The 17,576-nt window shown below is 67.5% G+C and overlaps 1 protein-coding gene across 2 annotated transcripts; it reads right to left on the reverse strand.

Moving 5' to 3' along the window:
- Positions 1-164: 164 nt before the first annotated feature.
- Positions 165-16,179, reverse strand: SYMPK (symplekin scaffold protein). 2 transcript variants are annotated; one of them, XM_087729598.1, is made up of 27 exons: positions 16,138-16,179; positions 13,893-14,012; positions 12,470-12,535; positions 12,332-12,385; positions 11,347-11,420; positions 10,955-11,081; positions 10,620-10,869; positions 10,363-10,533; positions 9,814-10,053; positions 7,038-7,192; positions 6,769-6,919; positions 5,992-6,205; positions 5,752-5,902; positions 5,421-5,656; positions 5,062-5,143; positions 4,869-4,982; positions 4,640-4,787; positions 4,407-4,567; positions 4,219-4,327; positions 4,050-4,150; positions 3,867-3,957; positions 2,836-2,937; positions 2,540-2,727; positions 956-1,132; positions 751-837; positions 427-650; positions 165-327 (listed from the first exon to the last, which is right to left on the reverse strand). In XM_087729598.1, the coding sequence occupies exons 2-27, from the start codon at positions 13,998-14,000 to the stop codon at positions 180-182; spliced, it is 3,729 nt and encodes a 1,242-aa protein (XP_087585724.1). In that variant the 5' UTR covers positions 14,001-14,012; positions 16,138-16,179; the 3' UTR covers positions 165-179. The 2 variants fall into 2 exon arrangements, with proteins under 2 accessions (XP_087585724.1, XP_087585723.1); XM_087729597.1 differs by lacking the exon at positions 16,138-16,179 and having other exon boundaries at positions 5,752-5,874; positions 7,001-7,192; positions 13,893-15,461.
- Positions 16,180-17,576: the final 1,397 nt, after the last annotated feature.

Consider the following 17,576-nt stretch of genomic DNA (forward strand, 5'->3'; position numbering starts at 1 on the left):
GGCGGGGGGGGGTCCCGGGGGTGCCCCCACCCCACGGGGGGTCCCGGGGGGTCCCGGGGTGCCCCCCCCCCACCCCCCCCAAAGCAGACACGGCCCCAGAGCTGCTCCCACGCCTTTATTAAGCACAGCACCCTCGGGTGCTGGGGGGGGGGTGGGCACCCACCACGCCCCCCCCCCCGTTACCCCTCCGCCGGCCCTGGGGGGGCGTCGGGGGGGACCTCGGGGCTTGGGGTGCGGGGGGGGGGCGGCTCCGAGGAGGGGGGGCTGGTGGGGGGGCTCGGCCGGGGGGGGGCCCACGGCGGGGGGCTCCGTGCTGGCGGGGGCGTCCTGGAGAGAGAAAGGGGGGGGGTAGCGATGAGCCCGCCCCCCCCCCCCCCAAAAAAAAGGGGGGCGCAGGGTGCTGGGGGGGGGGGGGGGGCCGCGTACCTTGGGGGGGTCAAGGGTGGCGTCAGGGGGGGACCCGGCCCCCCCCGAGCTCTCCTCATCCTCGGGGACGCTGATGAAGATGGGGGGGGTCTCCAGGTCGGCCCCCCCCAAGTCGGGAGACGCCTCGGAAGGGGGGGCCCCTGCGCCGGGACCCCCCCCCGGCGCCGCGGCCGGCGCCTTCCCCTTGGCCTCCTCCTCGCTCGCCCGCTTGGGGGGGGCTTCTCCTGAAGGGGGGGGGAGCAGAGGGGGGTGAGGGGGGGGTCCCCACGCCTTGGGGGGAGGGGAACGGGGGGACGGGACTGGGGCCCAACCGGGAGCCCCCACCTCTCCGGGCGGCCCCTCGCGGGCGTCGGGCTCGTGGCGAGCGGAGGCTTCCAAGATGGCCATGGTGGAGAGCGGGATGTGCGCTTGCTGCGGGGAGCCGGGGTGAGGGGGGGCGGGGGCGCCGCCTCCCCAAAGCGAGAGGGGAAAAAAAACCCCCCAAAACCAAACCCAGGGTGGGGGGTGGGGGGGGGGGGGGTGTTTTTACCTGGTGGGGGGTGAGGGCGCGGACGTGGGCGAGCAGGGGCTCGCGCAGCTCGGGGCATTTGTCGAAGATGGCGGCCAGCTGCGGGGGGGGCAGCTGCAGCACCACCTGGAAGGACTGGGGCTTGGTGCGCTGGCAGCACTTGATGAAGCCCTCCCAGACCTTGGGGTACTTCCACACCTGGGGGGGGGGAAAAGGGGGTGAGGGGGGGTCCAACCCCCGGCTCTGGTACTGGGGGGGTGGGGGGGGAGGGAGCAGGGGGAGGGAGGGACAGACGGCCACAGGGACAGGAGGGACAGACGGACGGGGGCGGGAGGGACAGACGGCCAGGGGCGGGAGGGACAGACAGCCACAGGGACAGGAGGGACAGACGGACGGCGGCGGGAGGGACAGACGGCCACAGGGACAGGAGGGACAGACGGCCTGGGGCGGGAGGGACAGACGGCCACAGGGACAGGAGGGACAGACGGACGGCGGCGGGAGGGACAGACGGCCACAGGGAACCCCACGTACCTTGGGGTACTTCCACACCTGGGGGAGGGGGGGGAAAGGGGGGGGGGGAGTCCAACCCCCGGCTCTGGTACTGGGGGGGGGGGGGCGGGGGAGCAGGGGGAGGGACGGACGGGGGCGCCTGGGGCGGACAGACAGCCAGGGGCGGGAGGGACAGACGGCCAGGGGCGGGTGGGACAGACGGCCACAGGGACAGGATGGACAGACAGCCTGGGGCGGGAGGGACAGACGGCCACAGGGACAGGAGGGACAGACGGACGGGGGCGGGAGGGACAGACGGCCACAGGGACAGGAGGGACAGACGGCCTGGGGCGGGAGGGACAGACGGCCACAAGGACAGGACAGACAGACACCCAGGCACACCGGGACAGGACAGACAGACACCCAGGCGCAGCAGGACAGGACAGATGGCCACCCAGGGACACAAGGACAGGACAGACAGACACGCAGAGACACAGACACCCAGAGGGACACCAGGACAGACAGACACCCAGGCACACCGGGACAGGACGGACAGACACCCAGAGGGACACCAGGACAGACAGACACACAGGCACACAGGGACAGGACAGACAGATGCCACCCACAGATACCAGGACAGGACAGACAGACACCCATGGACAGCAGGACAGGACAGACAGACACCCGGGGACACCAGGACAGGACAGACAGACACCCAGAGGCACAGCAGGACAGGACAGACACCCGCGGACACCAGGACAGGACAGACGGACGCCCAGAGGCACACCAGGACAGGACGGACACCCGCGGACACCAGGACAGGACAGACGGACGCCCAGAGGCACACCAGGACAGGACAGACACCCGCGGACACCAGGACAGGACAGACGGACGCCCAGAGGCACACCAGGACAGGACGGACACCCGCGGACACCAGGACAGGACAGACGGACACCCCAGCCCCCCCTCCAACCCCCCCCCCCCCCCCCCCCACGCTCTAAGGCCCCCACCCAGGGACAAGCACACCACCGACCCCCCCGCCCCATGGGGCCAGATGGGCGGCCAGACGGCCGGCCAGACAGACGGCGGGACGGACAGACGGACGGCCGGCCGGACCTGCTTCATGATGAGGCGGGAGAGGATGTTCATGACGAAGCCGCCGAGGCGGGGGTACATGGTGAGGGCCTGGATGACGGTGCGCATCAGCAGCATGGGGAGGGGGCTCTGCTCCATCAGCTGCTGCATCACCACCGCCAGCACCTCCGAGGTGTAGACGTTGCGCTCGGCGAAGCACAGGTTGGTGGCTGGTCAGGCGAGGAGGGACAACGCGTCACCACCCCGTGGGGGTGTCATCGCCCCGTGAGGGTGTCACCAACCCGTGAGGGTGTCACCCCAACTCCGGCGGCGCCCACCTTTGATGATGGACTTCATGTCGCACTTGGAGGAGTCGATGTTGTGGAGGGCGATCAGCAGCTCCCCCGGGTTCAGCGGGGACACGGCCGAGGTGCCGTCACCTGCGAGGGGACGGGGACGGGGTGGCCCTGGCCTTCGGGTGGGGCCCGTCCCACCCCAGGGAGGTCCCATGTCCCCAGGGGTGTCCCACGGTGTCCCCACCCCAGGGAGGTCCCATGTGCCACCCCATGGAGGTCCCACATCTCACCTGGGGACATCCCATGTCCCCAGGGGTGCCCCATGGTGTCCCCACCCCAGGGAGGTCCCACATCCCACCTGGGGACGTCCCATGTCCCCAGGGGTGTCCCATGGTGTCCCCACCCCAGGGAGGTCCCATGTGCCACCCCAGGGAGGTCCCACATCCCACCTGGGGACGTCCCATGTCCCCAGGGGTGTCCCATGGTGTCCCCACCCCAGGGAGGTCCCATGTCCCACCCCAGGGAGGTCCCACATCCCCACAGCGAGCACTGGCACTGTCCCCAGGGCTGTCCCATGGTGTCCCCACCCCATGGAGGTCCCGTGTCCCACCTCAAAGACATCCCATGTCCCCACAGCTGGCACTGGCACTGTCCCCAGGGGTGCCCCACGGTGTCCCCACCCCATGAAGGTCCCATGTGCCACCCCATGGAGGTCCCACATCTCACCTGGGGACATCCCATGTCCCCAGGGGTGCCCCATGGTGTCCCCACCCCAGGGAGGTCCCATGTGCCACCCCATGGAGGTCCCATGTCCCCACACCAAGCACTGGCACTGTCCCCAGGGGTGTCCCATGGTGTCCCCACCCCAGGGAGGTCCCATGTGCCACCCCATAGAGGTCCCATGTCCCCACACCAAGCACTGGCACTGTCCCCAGGGGTGTCCCATGGTGTCCCCACCCCAGGGAGGTCCCATGTCCCCACAGCTGGCACTGGCACTGTCCCCAAGGGCGGTGCCAGGCTCCGTGTCCCACCCCGGACCTGCCACACGTCCTGGGATTGTCCCCGTCCCCTACCGTGCTGCGTCCCCAGCAGGCGGTTGAAGACCTCCTTGACCACGATGGGGTTGAGCTTGATGAGTTTGGGCAACGCCTGGATCACCTCTTTCTGCACCCAAAACGGCAGCGCTCAGCGAGGGGAGGGGACACGGAGGGAGGGGACACCGGGGGAGGGGACACCGGGGGAGGGGACACTCCGACCTTCTCCAGCCCGTTGAGGACGGGGATGAGGAACCTGACGTCCGGCAGCCGCTTGTGATAGAGGTCGCGGACCCTCTTCACCAGCTCGGGCGACGGTGGCACTGCCGGGAGGAGGTGGCACGTCACCGCGGGGCGCGCGCCACCCCGCCGCGTCCCCTCCGTCCCTTACCTTTGTCCGTCAGGCTGTGCAGGCAGCGCGTCACCAACGTCTCGGCTCCCTTGGGGCAGTTCTCCACCAGCAGCAACAACTCGGGCGAGTTCATCCCCATCCCGCGGATCTACGGCAAAGCCACCGCCGACGTCACCGGGCCACCGCGTCCCCTCGCCGCCCCGCCTCCTTCCGCCGCGGGGTCTCACCGGTTGCTCGATGACGCGCAGGACGGTGCGCTTGATGTCGGCGATGGCCTCGGTGTAGACGGACGCCAACTCGTGGATGAGCTTATGGTTGTGGGGCAGCAGCGCCAGGTAGAGGTAGAGGCACTGCTTGATGGTCTCCTCCGTCCACGGCGCCGCCACCTCTGCGTCACACACGGCGTCACCGGAGCCCCGGGGACCCCCCAAGCGGGTGCCACCCCGTCCCCAAAACTCACCGGTGTCCTTGTCGGCCCCGAAGAGGACGGAGGGCGGGTTGGGGTGCACCAAGAGCTGCAGGTAGTTGAGGGCGAACTTCTCCACGTACTCCCGGAGCTGATCCTTCTCGTACATGCGTTTGATGAAGAGCAGGGCCTGCTGGCGGACCTGCGGGGCGGCCCCGTGTCACCGGGCTGGGGACAGCGGTGTCCCCACGGGGCGCTGGCGCCCGGACCCCGCTGCCGGTACCTTGTCCTTCTCGTGGGAGCTGAGGTCCAGCAGGACGTGGAGGTACTGGAACTGGCGCGACGGTCGCTTGAAGATGAGGTCGCGCAGCGTCGACATGCCCAGGTAGGTGCGGCTCTGCGGGAGAGGGGACGGCGGTGAGGGACTCGTCCCCGTGTCCCCAACCCTGCGTGTCCCCAACCCTGCGTGTCCCCACCTCGTCCTCGCAGTACTTGCGGATGACCTCCAACGCGCTCTCGGTGATCAGCGGCGCTTCCAGCACCACTTTGGTGAAAATCCTGCCGGGAAAAGGGACGTCATCGGGGTGGGGACACCAGCCGGGACGGGGACGCCAACCGGGACGGGGACGCCACCGGGACGGGGACGCCAACCGGGACGGGGACGCCAACCGGGACGGGGACACACGTGGGCAACCCTGGGGACCACCCGGAGGGATGTTCACGGCCCGAGAGCCGCAGATCCCACCACACCGGCTCTCCGGAGCCCGGCGGAGCGGCCGGTGGCGCCGTCCCGTCCCCGGTGGCGCCGTCCCGTCCCCGGTGGCGCCGTCCCTACCCGTCCTTCTGATCCGGCTTCTCCTGGAGGCCGGCGAGGAGCCCGATGAGACACTCGTCGTAGCGTTCCAGGTTGCCGGCGGGGAATCGGCTCAGGTAGGCGTTGTATTCCTGGAAAAGCCAGGCGAAGGCCAAATCCAAGCGGCCACGGACGTCGTCGAGGATGAAGGCCAACACCTCGCTCTTCAGCGGCACCTCGAACTGCGTCACCAGCGAAGCCAAGATCTTCACGCGGGCCTGCGGGGAGAAGCGAAAAAGGTTCGGAGGGAGATTTGGGGGGGAGATTCGGGGCGAAGGGGTCACCCCGACGCCGAGGGAGGCGCCGGGCGTACCTGGGCGGCCCCGCTGCAGGCGACGGCGCGCTCGGCGCGCAGGATGCGCTTGACGGCGCTCAGCTTCAGCTTCTCCATCTGCGCGTCGCTCAGCGGCTTGAGGACGTCGCTCAGGCGGAAAACCTTCTTACGGCCGCCGGCCCCCGCGAGCCTCGGGGTGGGGGTGGGGGGAAAAAAAAGGGTCCGTCAGCACCCATGGGTGCTCCCCCGGGGGGGACGGCGGGGCGGCGGGGGGCTCACCGGGGCTGCGTGGCCGGGATGATGGGCTCGGGGCGACGTTTGGCTTGGGGGGCTTCTTCCTCCAGCAGGTTGGCGGCCGAGCCTTGGGCACCCAGGACCGAGATGGCCTGGCCCTGGGCTAGCGCCGAGAGCCGCCGTTTGATCACCACGCTCTCCGGTTTGGCCGTTTTCTCCTCTTTCGGTTCCTCCTTCAGGTGTTTGGTTTGCTCCACGCCTGTAAACGCGGCGACGGAGAGGCCTGACTCCTCGCCGCGCCTCGGATCGGGCGAAGGAGAAGCCGGCCCCGCCGGAAAGCTCCCGGCTCGCGTACCGGGAAACCAAAGCATCAAAAAAAACCCCGTTTTGAAAGCTAAAAACCAAAAAATAAGCAGAGTACGAGACGCCGGAGGTAAAACGAACGCATTTATCGTGTTTATACGCTCGCGGCTGCCTACTTCACTCGCTTTTTGCGTCTCCGCAACATCCTAACTCGATTCGAACTCCGGTTTCCCTCGCGGCGATTAATTAAACGAACCTTCCCGTTAAAACGAAACGAACCTTCCCGTTAAATAAACCTTCCCGTTAAACTCCACTCGTCAAACCGCCGTTCAACACCATCCGCCTCCTCGAACTCTTATCGAATTCGTATTTCCCCTCGCTAAAACGCATCGCTGCCGCCTTTTATCCGCGCGCGGCGCGTTCCGTTCCCCCCGGGGACGAAGGGAGCGTCCCGAAAAGGCGCCGTCGCGGAGGGAAAACGAGGTGGGGAGGAGGGGGGGGGGGGAGATTCCTGCTCACCCGGGCCGAGCCCGGCCGCCGTCATCTGGGTGGCCATGAGCCGGGAAAGGTGTTTGATCTGCGCCTCGGTGCCGGCCGATTCCACCGGGGTGTAGGTGGCCTGGAAGGAAGCCGGCATCGCCTCGGGGAGGTAGACCATGCTGATCAACACCTACCAAAACCAAACGGGAGGGGGGGGGGGAGAGGGGGACACCATTAGAGCCCCCCCCTCCCCCCCAAAAAAATAAATTACCGTAGCCCCCGCTCCCGTTGCCGTCGCGGCTCCGGACCAGGTTGGCGACGTTTTCCGGGGTGAGGAGCGGTTGAAGGAATTCGGCGGTGATATCCGTGTCCGAGGGGACGTTGGTTTGACCGGTTGTTTTAGGTGCCGTCACCGTCGGCGGTTCCAGGTCTTTGTCTTCGTCGTCCTCGCCCAGGGGGGGCTCTGCCAGGATGGGGGGGGGGGGTTCAGCGGTCACCGCAGGTCACCGGGGGACCCAGAGAGGGACTGGGAGGACCCTGAGGGGCACTGGGAGAACACTGAGGGGCACTGGGAGGACCTGAGGGGTGTTTAATGGCACCACCCATCCCCAGGAGGGCACTGGGAGGACCCTGAGGGGCACTGGGAGGACCTTAGGAGCGTTTAATGCCACCACAGGTCCCCAGGAGGGCACTGGGAGGACCTTAGGGGCACTGGGAGAACACTGAGGGGCACTGGGAGGACCTGAGGGGTGTTTAATGGCACCACCCATCCCCAGGAGGGCACTGGGAGGACCCTGAGGGGCACTGGGAGGATCTGGGGGGCATTGAATGCCACCACCCATCCCCAGGAGGGCACTGGGAGGACCCTGAGGGGCACTGGGAGAACACTGAGGGGCACTGGGAGGACCTGAGGGGTGTTTAATGGCACCACCCATCCCCAGGAGGGCACTGGGAGGACCCTGAGGGGCACTGGGAGGACCTTAGGAGCGTTTAATGCCACCACAGGTCCCCAGGAGGGCACTGGGAGGACCCTGAGGGGCACTGGGAGAACACTGAGGGGCACTGGGAGGACCTGAGGGGTGTTTAATGGCACCACCCATCCCCAGGAGGGCACTGGGAGGACCCTGAGGGGCACTGGGAGGACCTTAGGAGCGTTTAATGCCACCACAGGTCCCCAGGAGGGCACTGGGAGGACCCTGAGGGGCACTGGGAGAACACTGAGGGGCACTGGGAGGACCTGAGGGGTGTTTAATGGCACCACCCATCCCCAGGAGGGCACTGGGAGGACCCTGAGGGGCACTGGGAGGACCTTAGGAGCGTTTAATGCCACCACAGGTCCCCAGGAGGGCACTGGGAGGACCCTGAGGGGCACTGGGAGAACACTGAGGGGCACTGGGAGAACCTGAGGGATGTTTAATGGCACCACCCATCCCCAGGAGGGCACTGGGAGGACCCTGAGGGGCACTGGGAGGACCCTGAGGGGCGTTTAATGCCACCACCTGTCCCCAGGAGGGCACTGGGAGGACCCTGAGGAGCACTGGGAGGACCTTGAGGGGCATTTAATGCCACCACTTGTCCCCAGCAAGGACTGGGAGGGCCCTGGGTGGCACTGGGAGGACCTGTAAGGCCACCAGCTGTCCCCGGTATCCCCAGGAGGGCACTGGGAGGACCCTGAGGGGCACTGGGAGGACCTTAGGGGCGTTTAATGCCACCACCCACCCCCAGTGTGACCAGGAAGGGACTGGGAGAATCTCAGGAGGAACTGGGAGGACCCTGAGCGGCACTGGGAGGACCCTGAGGGGCATTTAATGCCACCACTTGTCCCCAAAAGGGACTGGGAGGGCCCTGGGTGGCACTGGGAGGACCTTGGGGAGGGCTGTAAGGCCACCAACTGTCCCCAGTGTCACCAGGAGGGCACTGGGAACACCCTGAAGGGCACGGGGAGGACCTTCGGGGCATTTAATGCCACCACGCACTCCCAGTACGACCAGGAAGGGACTGGGAAGATCTCAGGAGGGCACTGGGAGGACCCTGAGGGGCATTTAATGTCACCACTTGTCCCCAAGAGGGACTGGGAGGGCCCTGGGTGGCACTGGGAGGACCTTGGGGGGGTGCTGTAAGGCCACCACCTGTCCCCAGTATCCCCAGGAGGGCACTGGGAGGACCCTGAGGGGCACTGGGAGGACCCTGAGGGGCGTTTAATGCCACCACTTGTCCCCAGCAAGGACTGGGAGGGCCCTGGGTGGCACTGGGAGGACCTGTAAGGCCACCAGCTGTCCCCAGTGTCCCCAGGAGGGCACTGGGGGCACCCTGAGGGGCACTAGGACGACCTTAGGGGCGTTTAATGCCACCACCCACCCCCAGTGTGACCAGGAAGGGACTGGGAGGATCTCAGGAGGAACTGGGAGGACCCTGAGGAGCACTGGGAGGACCCTGAGGGGCGTTTAATGTCACCACTTGTCCCCAGGAGGGACTGGGAGGGCCCTGGGTGGCACTGGGAGGACCTTGGGGGGGTGCTGTAAGGCCACCAACTGTCCCCAGTGTCCCCAGGAGGGCACTGGGAGGACCCTGAAGGGCACCGGGATGACGTTAGGGGCATTTAATGCCACCACCCACCCCCAGTGTGACCAGGAAGGGACTGGGAGGATCTCAGAAGGAACTGGGAGGACCCTGAGGGGCACTGGGAGGACCCTGAGGGGCATTTAATACCACCATATGTCCCCAGCAAGGACTGGGAGGGCCCTGGGTGGCACTGGGAGGACCTGTAAGGCCACCAGCTGTCCCCAGTGTCCCCAGGAGGGCACTGGGAGCACCCTGAGGAGCATTTAATGCCACCACCCACCCCCAGTGTGACCAGGAAGGGACTGGGAGGATCTCAGGAGAAACTGGGAGGATCCTGAGGGGCATTTAATGCCACCACTTGTCCCCAGGAGGGCACTGGGAGGACCCTGAGGGGCACTGGGAGCACCCTGAGGGGCACTGGGAGGACCCGAGGAGCGTTTCACTCCCCAGAGGGAGCTGGGAAGGCCCCGAGGAAGGGCAGTGCCACCGGGAAGGGGACACCGGTGACACTTGAGGTCTCACCGATCTTCATCTTCTTGAGGGCGGCGTCGGGCTCGTCACGGGGCCGCTTGCGGGCGTCGCGGGGGCTGGGCATGCTGCGGGCGATCTCGGCCTGTTGGGTGCCCAGGTCGACGAGGAGGGTGGTGATCTGGGGTTGGAAGTCGCCGGAGGACGGGTGCCGGAGGACGCTGAGGAGGTGAAGCTTCAGGTTCTTACGGACGCTGCTGACCTGCGACTTGGCCAAGGTGGGAGGAAGGTTGGCTGGAAAAGAGGGGGGACAGCGGGTTGGGGACATTTGGGGACATCAGCCACCGGGGTTTGGGTGGCGTCAGGGTCCGAGAGGGCGACATCAACGTGGAAGGTGGGTGTTCGGAACTGGGATTGAGGACGTTCAAGTCCCCGGTGGCCGTGGGGACGTGGGAGCCTCAGTCAACATGGAAGGTGGGTGCTCGGAACTGGGATTGAGAACGTTCAAGTCCCCGGTGGCCGTGGGGACCGTGGGGACGTAGGAGGCCCCAGGGGAGCGGGATGAGGCGGGGATCCCCCCCACCGGTGACGGTGACGCTTTACCGTGAAGGGTCTCGTAGGCTTGGATGACCTCGGCCATGAACATGGGCCGTTGGCGAGCGATGGTGGCCAAGGAACCCAAGGCGGCCGTCAGGTTGATGCTGGAGATGGCCGGGTGAACCATGAACTTGAGGAGCTGCTCCAGGGCGGCCTTGCCCTCCTCCCACAGGACGTCTGCGGGGGACACGGGGGACACGGGGGACACTCGACCGGGTGTCCCCTTCCTCCGGGAGGGGACCCCCGCCGCCGCCCCGCCTCACTGTATTTGATGTAAGGATGATCCTTAGGGATGCGCTCCAAGCTGATGTCGTTCTCGTGACGTTTGGGGACGTCGGAGTCGGCCATGCGGGGGGACAGGGTGATGATGAGCCCTTCCACGAACTTGATGGCGTGGGTGCGGATGCCGTCGTTATCCGAATCGAGGAGGAGGATGATGTCGTTGGCCATGGCCGCCATCATCTCCCAACAAGCTTCCTGCAACTCGCTGATCACTTTGGATTTCACCATCCACTGCGGGAGGGGGGAAAGGGGGGGTTAAACCTCGCCAGCACCCATGGGTGGCCCTTCTTCGGGGCGCCCAAGGGTGGGGGCTCACCTGCAGGGCCACCTTGTAGAGCTGGGTCATGGTGAGGATGGCCTTCTTCACCACGTTGACGTTCTCGTCCTTCAGCAGCATGTTGAGGTTGGCGATCAGCTTCAGCAGCAGCTCGATGTCCCGTTTGCTGCGGGGGCGGGGACGCGGATGGGTGGGGGGGGGGGACAGAAATGGGTGGGGGGGACAGAAATGGGTGGGGGGAGGACAGAAACGGGCGCTCTCCCACCCCCAAGATGGCCGCCAGGGTGCTCACCCCCCCCCCCCCCATCCCCTGCTCCTCTCCCCAAAAAGCCTGGATGGGGCATGGTGATCCCATGGGACCGCTCCCAGGGTCCGGGTGGGTGCTCAGCACCCATCACCCCCCCCCAAAAGTGGGTGCTGAGCGCCCTTACCAAGCCTCCTCGATGAAGCCCACCACGAACTTCCGCACCTCGATGGATTTGTCGGCCTGGAAGGCGATGATCTCCTGGGGGAGAGGGGAGACGGCGGGGGCTCAGCACCGGGCTGGATCCATCCCGGATCCACCCTGCGCCCCCCTGGATCCATCCCAGCCCCCCCGGATCCATCCCGTGCCCCCATGGATCGATCCCAGCCCACCCGGATCCATCCCACACCCCCCTGGATCCACCCCGTGCCCCCCCCGGATCCACCCCAGCCCCCCCGGATCCATCCCAGCCCCCCCGCATCCATCCCAGCCCCCCTGGATCCATCCCAGCCTCCCCCGGATCCATCCCAGCCCCCCGGATCCACCCCAGCCCCCCGGATCCACCCCAGCCCCCCGGATCCATCCCGTGCCCCCATGGATCGATCCCAGCCCCCCCGGATCCACCCCAGCCCCCCGGATCCATCCTGTGCCCCCATGGATCAATCCCAGCCCCCCGGATCCATCCCGTGCCCCCATGGATCGATCCCAGCCCCCCGGATCCACCCCAGCCCCCCGCATCCATCCCAGCCCCCCCGGATCCACCCCAGCCCCCCCGGATCCATCCCGTGCCCCCATGGATCGATCCCAGCCCCCCGGATCCACCCCAGCCCCCCGGATCCATCCCGTGCCCCCATGGATCGATCCCAGCCCCCCGGATCCACCCCAGCCCCCGGATCCATCCCATGCCCCCATGGATCGATCCCAGGCCCCCGGATCCATCCCACGCCCCCCGGATCCATCCCACGCCCCCCGGATCCACCTCAGCCCCCCGGATCCATCCCAGCCCCCCGGATCCATCCCACACCCCCCTGGATCCACCTCAGCCCCCCTGGATCCATCCCAGCCCCCCTGATCCACCCCACACCCCCCGGATCCACCCCAGCCCCCCCGGATCCATCCCGTGCCCCCCTGGATCCACCCCAGCCCCCCGGATCCACCCCAGCCCTACTCACATCCAAGAAGTTATCCAGCAGCGTGGGATCCTTGTTGATGATCAACTCCTGCACCTGGGGACAGAGGGACGCGGTGGGGACGGACGCAGGGAGGGGGCTCAGCCCCCCCGGGCGCAGGATGCGGCCGCCGCCCCTCACCTGCTTGAGGATGTTGATCTTGGAATCGTTGCTGATCAAGGCCGCCTGGTTGAGGAGATCCACCACCTGCGGGGCGCCGGTCAGTCCCGCGCCCCCCCCCCCCCCGCCCAGGGCCACCGCCGGATCCTCTCGAGGTGGCCACGGTGTCCCCAGACCGGATCCCGCGTGTCCCATCCCCCCCCCGGCCAAAGCCATTGCGGCCCCTTGCAGATCACCGCAACCAGATCCCCAGGATCCCGTCCCTGCCCCCGTCTGGGGGATCCCACCCCCCTCACTGGATCCCGGCGAATCCCCCCCCCCCCCGGGGATCCCATTCCCCACCCCACCGGATCCTGGGGATCCTTCCCCTCAAACCCCGCTAGATCCTGGGGATCCTGCCCCCCCCCCCCCGATCCCAGGGACCCTGCCTCCCCATCCTGGGGATCCCCCCGCCCTCCTGGGGATCCCAGGGATCCTGGCCCCCCCACCCCTCCCCCCGGATCCCAGGGACCACCCACCCCCACCCCAGATCCCAGGGATGCTGCCCCAACCACTGGATCCCAGGGACCCCCACCCCCACCCCCCTGGATCCCAGGGATCCTCCCCCCCGGGGGATCCCTCCCCCCAGATCCCAGGGACCATGCCCCCCCCCCCGGGATTCCCCTCCCCGCGATCCCAGAGATCCCGCCCCCCTGGATCCCAGGGTCTACCACCCCGGATCCCAGGGATCCTGGCCCCCCACCCCACCCCACCGGATCCCAGGGACCCTGCCTCCCCATCCTGGGGATTCCCCCCACCCCCCCAGCATCCCAGGGATCCTGCCTCCCCCCCCCCCCCCCGGGGATCCCCCACCCCAGGATCCCAGGGACCACCCCCCTACCCCCCTGGATCCCAGGGATCCTGCCCCCCAACCCCACTGGATCCCAGGGACCATGTCCCCCCCCTCCTGGGGATTCCCCGCCCAGCATCCCAGGGATCCTGCCCCCCCCGGGATCCCCCCCCCCCAGGATCCCAGGGACCACCCCCCACCCCCCCCCCGGATCCCAGGGATCCTGCCCCCCCAACCCCACTGGATCCCAGGGACCATGTCCCCCCCTCGTGGCGATTCCCCCCAGGATCCCAGGGATCCTGCCCCCTCCCCCCCGGGGATCCCCCCCCCAGGATCCCAGGGACCACCACCACCACCCCCCCGATCCCAGGGATCCCGCCCCCCCAACCCCACTGGATCCCAGGGACCATGTCCCCCCCTCGTGGCGATTCCCCCCAGGATCCTGCCCCCTCCCCCCCGGGGATCCCCCCCAGGATCCCAGGGACCATCCCCCCGCCATCCTAGGGATCCCAGGGATCCTGCTGCCCCCAACCCCACTAGATCCCGGGGATCTTGTCCCCTCTGGGATCCCACCCCCCCCCCGATCCCGGCGGATCCCGGCGGATCCCGGCCCACCCGCTCGGAGGTGCTCATGCCGTCGGCGCCGCACTCCTCCTCGCTGAAGAACTGGGAGGCCACGCTCATGCGGGGGCTGGGGCCCTCGGCCCCCCCCGGCCCCGCCATGGCCCCCCCGCCCTGGGGGACAGCGCCGTCAGACCTAGAGCGCCCGCGCCCCCTATAGCACCCTATAGCCCGCCCTGCAGCGCCCCGCCCCCCGGGACAGCCCCGGGGCTCCGCACGCTCTATACGGCCCCGAGACGCCCCGTACAGCCCCTGGGGGGCCCTATACGGCCCCACGATGCTCTATATGGCCCCACGATGCTCTATATGGACCCACGATGCTCTATACGGCCCAGAAATGCCCTGTACAGCCCCTGGGGGGCCCTATACGGCCCCACGATGCTCTATATGGCCCCACGATGCTCTATACGGCCCCACGATGCTCTATATGGACCCACGATGCTCTATACGGCCCAGAAATGCCCTGTACAGCCCCTGGGGGGCCCTATACGGCCCCACGATGCTCTATACGGCCCCGAGATGCCCCGTACAGCCCCTGGGGGGCCCTATACGGCCCCACGATGCTCTATATGGCCGCACGATGCTCTATATGGACCCAGAATGCACTATATGGCCCAGAAACACCCCGTACAGCCCCTGGGGTGCCCTATACGACCCCGAGATGCCCTGTACAGCTCCTGGGATGCTCTATACAGCCCCACGATACGCTATACGGCCCTGAGATGCCCCGTACAGCCCCTGGGGGGCCCTATATGGCTCCACAATGCTCTATATGGCCCCACGATGCTCTATATGGCCCCACGATGCCCTGTACAGCCCCTGGGGTGCCCTATATGGCCCCAGGATGCTCTATACGGCCCCGAGATGCCCTGTACAGCCCCTGGGGTGCCCTATATGGCTCCACAATGCTCTATACGGCCCCAACACGCCCCGTACAGCCCCTGCGATGCTCTATATGGCCTCACGCTGCTCTATACGGCCCCGAGATGCCCTGTACAGCCCCTGGGATGCCCTATATGGCCCCAGGATGCTCTATACAGCCCCACGATGCTCTATACGGCCCGGAGACACCCCGTACAGCCCCTGGGATGCTATATGGCTCCACGATGCTCTATACAGCCCCGAGACGCCCCGTACAGCCCCTGGGATGCCCTATACGGCCCCACGATGCTCTATACGGCCCCGAGATGCCCCGTACAGCCCCTGGAATGCCCTCTATGGCCCCACGATGCTCTATACGGCCCCACGATGCTCTATACAGCCCCTGGATGCTCTATATGGCCCAGAGATGCTCTGTACAGCCTCTGGGATGCCCTATAGGGCCCCAGCGTGCTCTATACGGCCCAGAGACACCCTGTACAGCCTCTGGGCTACCCTATATGGCCCATAGGTTGCCTCAGACAGCTCTAGGTTGCCCTTTACAGCGGCAGGTTGCCCTATACGGCTCCTGGGCTGCCCCATACAGCATGGGAGTGCCCTATACAGCCCCGGGGATCCCCTATATGGCCCCTGGGGTGCCCTATAGAGCCCTGGGATGGGATGTTCTATACGTCCCCCCCCAGGTTACTGCTACCCCAGGCCCCTATGCAGTGCCTGCCCTGGGCCCCGCCACCCCACCCACCCTATAGAACCCCATTCCCACCCAGCCCCTATGGAGGTCCCCCCACCCCACCCCAGCACCCTATAGAAAGCCTTTCCTCCATACATCCTCCCGCCTCCTATAGAGCCCCATTTCCCACAACACCCCGGGCCCTACAAACCTTCCCACCCAGGGCCCCTATAGAGCCCCCCCCAACCCTATAGAGCCCTCCCCCCCCCAAAGGAACCTATAGCCCCGAACCTACAGCCCCCTATAGCGCCCCATCTTCACACGCTGCGTGCCCACATACACCCTATAGCGCCCACGCACCGCCCAGGCCCTTATAGAGCCCTCGCCCTCCCCTATAGGCGCCTATAGCCCCCTGCCCCCCCCCAGTCCCAATTTCCCCCCCCCAGGGCCCTATAGACCCCCTTCTCCCCCCTCCCAGGCTCCCCTATAGGAGCCTATACCCCCCCCCCAGCCCCACACGGCCTCCACCCCCTATAGAGCCCCACCGCCCTGGGCCCCGCCCACCCCCTACACACGGCCCCGGGCCCCACGGGAGCCCCCCGGGCCCTACAGACCCCCCCCTTACCCTGCAGGCCCCTATAGATCCCCCCCTCCAGGCCCCTATAGATCGCGCCCCCCCATCCCCCTCACCGCCGCCCGCGCGCTCGCCGGCCTCCGCGCGCCCCTGCGCACGCGCGGCCCCGCCCCGCCGCGACGTCAGCGCGCAACGGCTAGGCCTCCCGCCGGCAGCCGTCAGTCCGCGGCGGGGGGGGCGTGGCCTCTCCTGACCACGCCCCTTCCCCAGGCTCCGCCTCCCAGCGGCAGGAGGGGGCGCTGCGCGCATGCGCGCGGTGGGCTCGGTGCGCAGGAGGCCCCAGTAACCCCCAGTGACCCCCCAGTCCCTCCCCAATTGCCCCCCAATACGTCCAGTTACCCCCCAATTGCCTCCCAGCCTGGCCCACCCCCCCAGTTCATCCCAGTTACCCCCCAATTGCCCCCCTGTTCATCCCAGTTACCCCCAACTGCCCCCCAACCTGCCCCCACCCACCCCAGTTACCCCCAATTCACCCCAGTGACCCCCCAATTGCCCCCCGAGCCACCAATTGCCCCCCAATTCGGCCCAGTTACCCCCCAATTGATCCCAGTTACCCCCAACTGCCCCCACCCACCCCAGTTACCCCCAATTCACCCCAGTGACCCCCCAATTGCCCCCCAATTCACCCCAGTTACCCCCCAATTCATCCCAGTGACCCCCAACTGCCCCCCAATTCATCCCAGTTACCCCCAACTGCCCCCCAACCTGCCCCCACCCACCCCAGTTACCCCCAATTCACCCCAGTGACCCCCAATTGCCCCCTGAGCTCCCAATTCATCCCAGTTACCCCCCAATTGCCCCCCAATTCACCCCAGTTACCCCCCCAATTCAGCCGTTACCCCCAACTGCCCCCCCACCTGCCCCCACCCACCCCAGTTCCCCCCAATTCACCCCAGTTCCCCCCCAATTGCCCCCTGAGCCCCCGATTGCCCCCCAATTCACCCCAGTTACCCCCCCAATTCAGCCCAGTTACCCCCAACTGCCCCCCACCTGCCCCCACCCACCGCAGTTCCCCCCAATTCACCCCAGTTACCCCCAATTCACCCCAGTTCCCCCCAATTGCCCCCTGAGCCCCCGATTGCCCCCCAATTCACCCCAGTTCCCCCCCAATTCACCCCAGTTACCCCCCAATTCAGCCCAGTTACCCCCAACTGCCCCCCACCTGCCCCCACCCACCCCAGTTACCCCCCAATTCACCCCAGTTACCCCCCAATTCAGCCCAGTTCCCCCCCAATTGCCCCCTGAGCCCCCGATTGCCCCCCAATTCACCCCAGTTCCCCCCCAATTCACCCCAGTTACCCCCCAATTCAGCCCAGTTACCCCCAACTGCCCCCCCACCTGCCCCCACCCACCCCAGTTACCCCCCAATTCACCCCAGTTACCCCCCAATTCAGCCCAGTGACCCCCCAATTGCCCCCTGAGCCCCCGATTGCCCCCCAATTCACCCCAGTTACCTCCCAATTGCCCCCCAGCCCCTCCCCACCCCCCAAAAACC

Source organism: Nipponia nippon, unplaced genomic scaffold (genome assembly GCF_047370975.1).
Source record: "Nipponia nippon isolate SJK-2023a ecotype South Korea unplaced genomic scaffold, ASM4737097v1 scaffold_46, whole genome shotgun sequence".
Classification (NCBI taxonomy): Eukaryota; Metazoa; Chordata; class Aves; order Pelecaniformes; family Threskiornithidae; genus Nipponia; species Nipponia nippon.

What these genes read in the sequence shown, in the direction of transcription:
- SYMPK (XM_087729597.1), bottom strand. Translation starts at nt 14,000, where the DNA reads ATGGCGGGGCCGGGGGGGGCCGAGGGCCCCAGCCCCCGCATGAGCGTG. An exon ending in CCTCAAGAAGATGAAGATCG is followed by an intron (nt 7,193 to 9,813) that starts GTGAGACCTCAA and finishes CCATCCTGGCAG; the next exon opens with AGCCCCCCCTGGGCGAGGAC. An exon ending in GCACAGCCTGACGGACAAAG is followed by an intron (nt 4,151 to 4,218) that starts GTAAGGGACGGA and finishes TCCTCCCGGCAG; the next exon opens with TGCCACCGTCGCCCGAGCTG.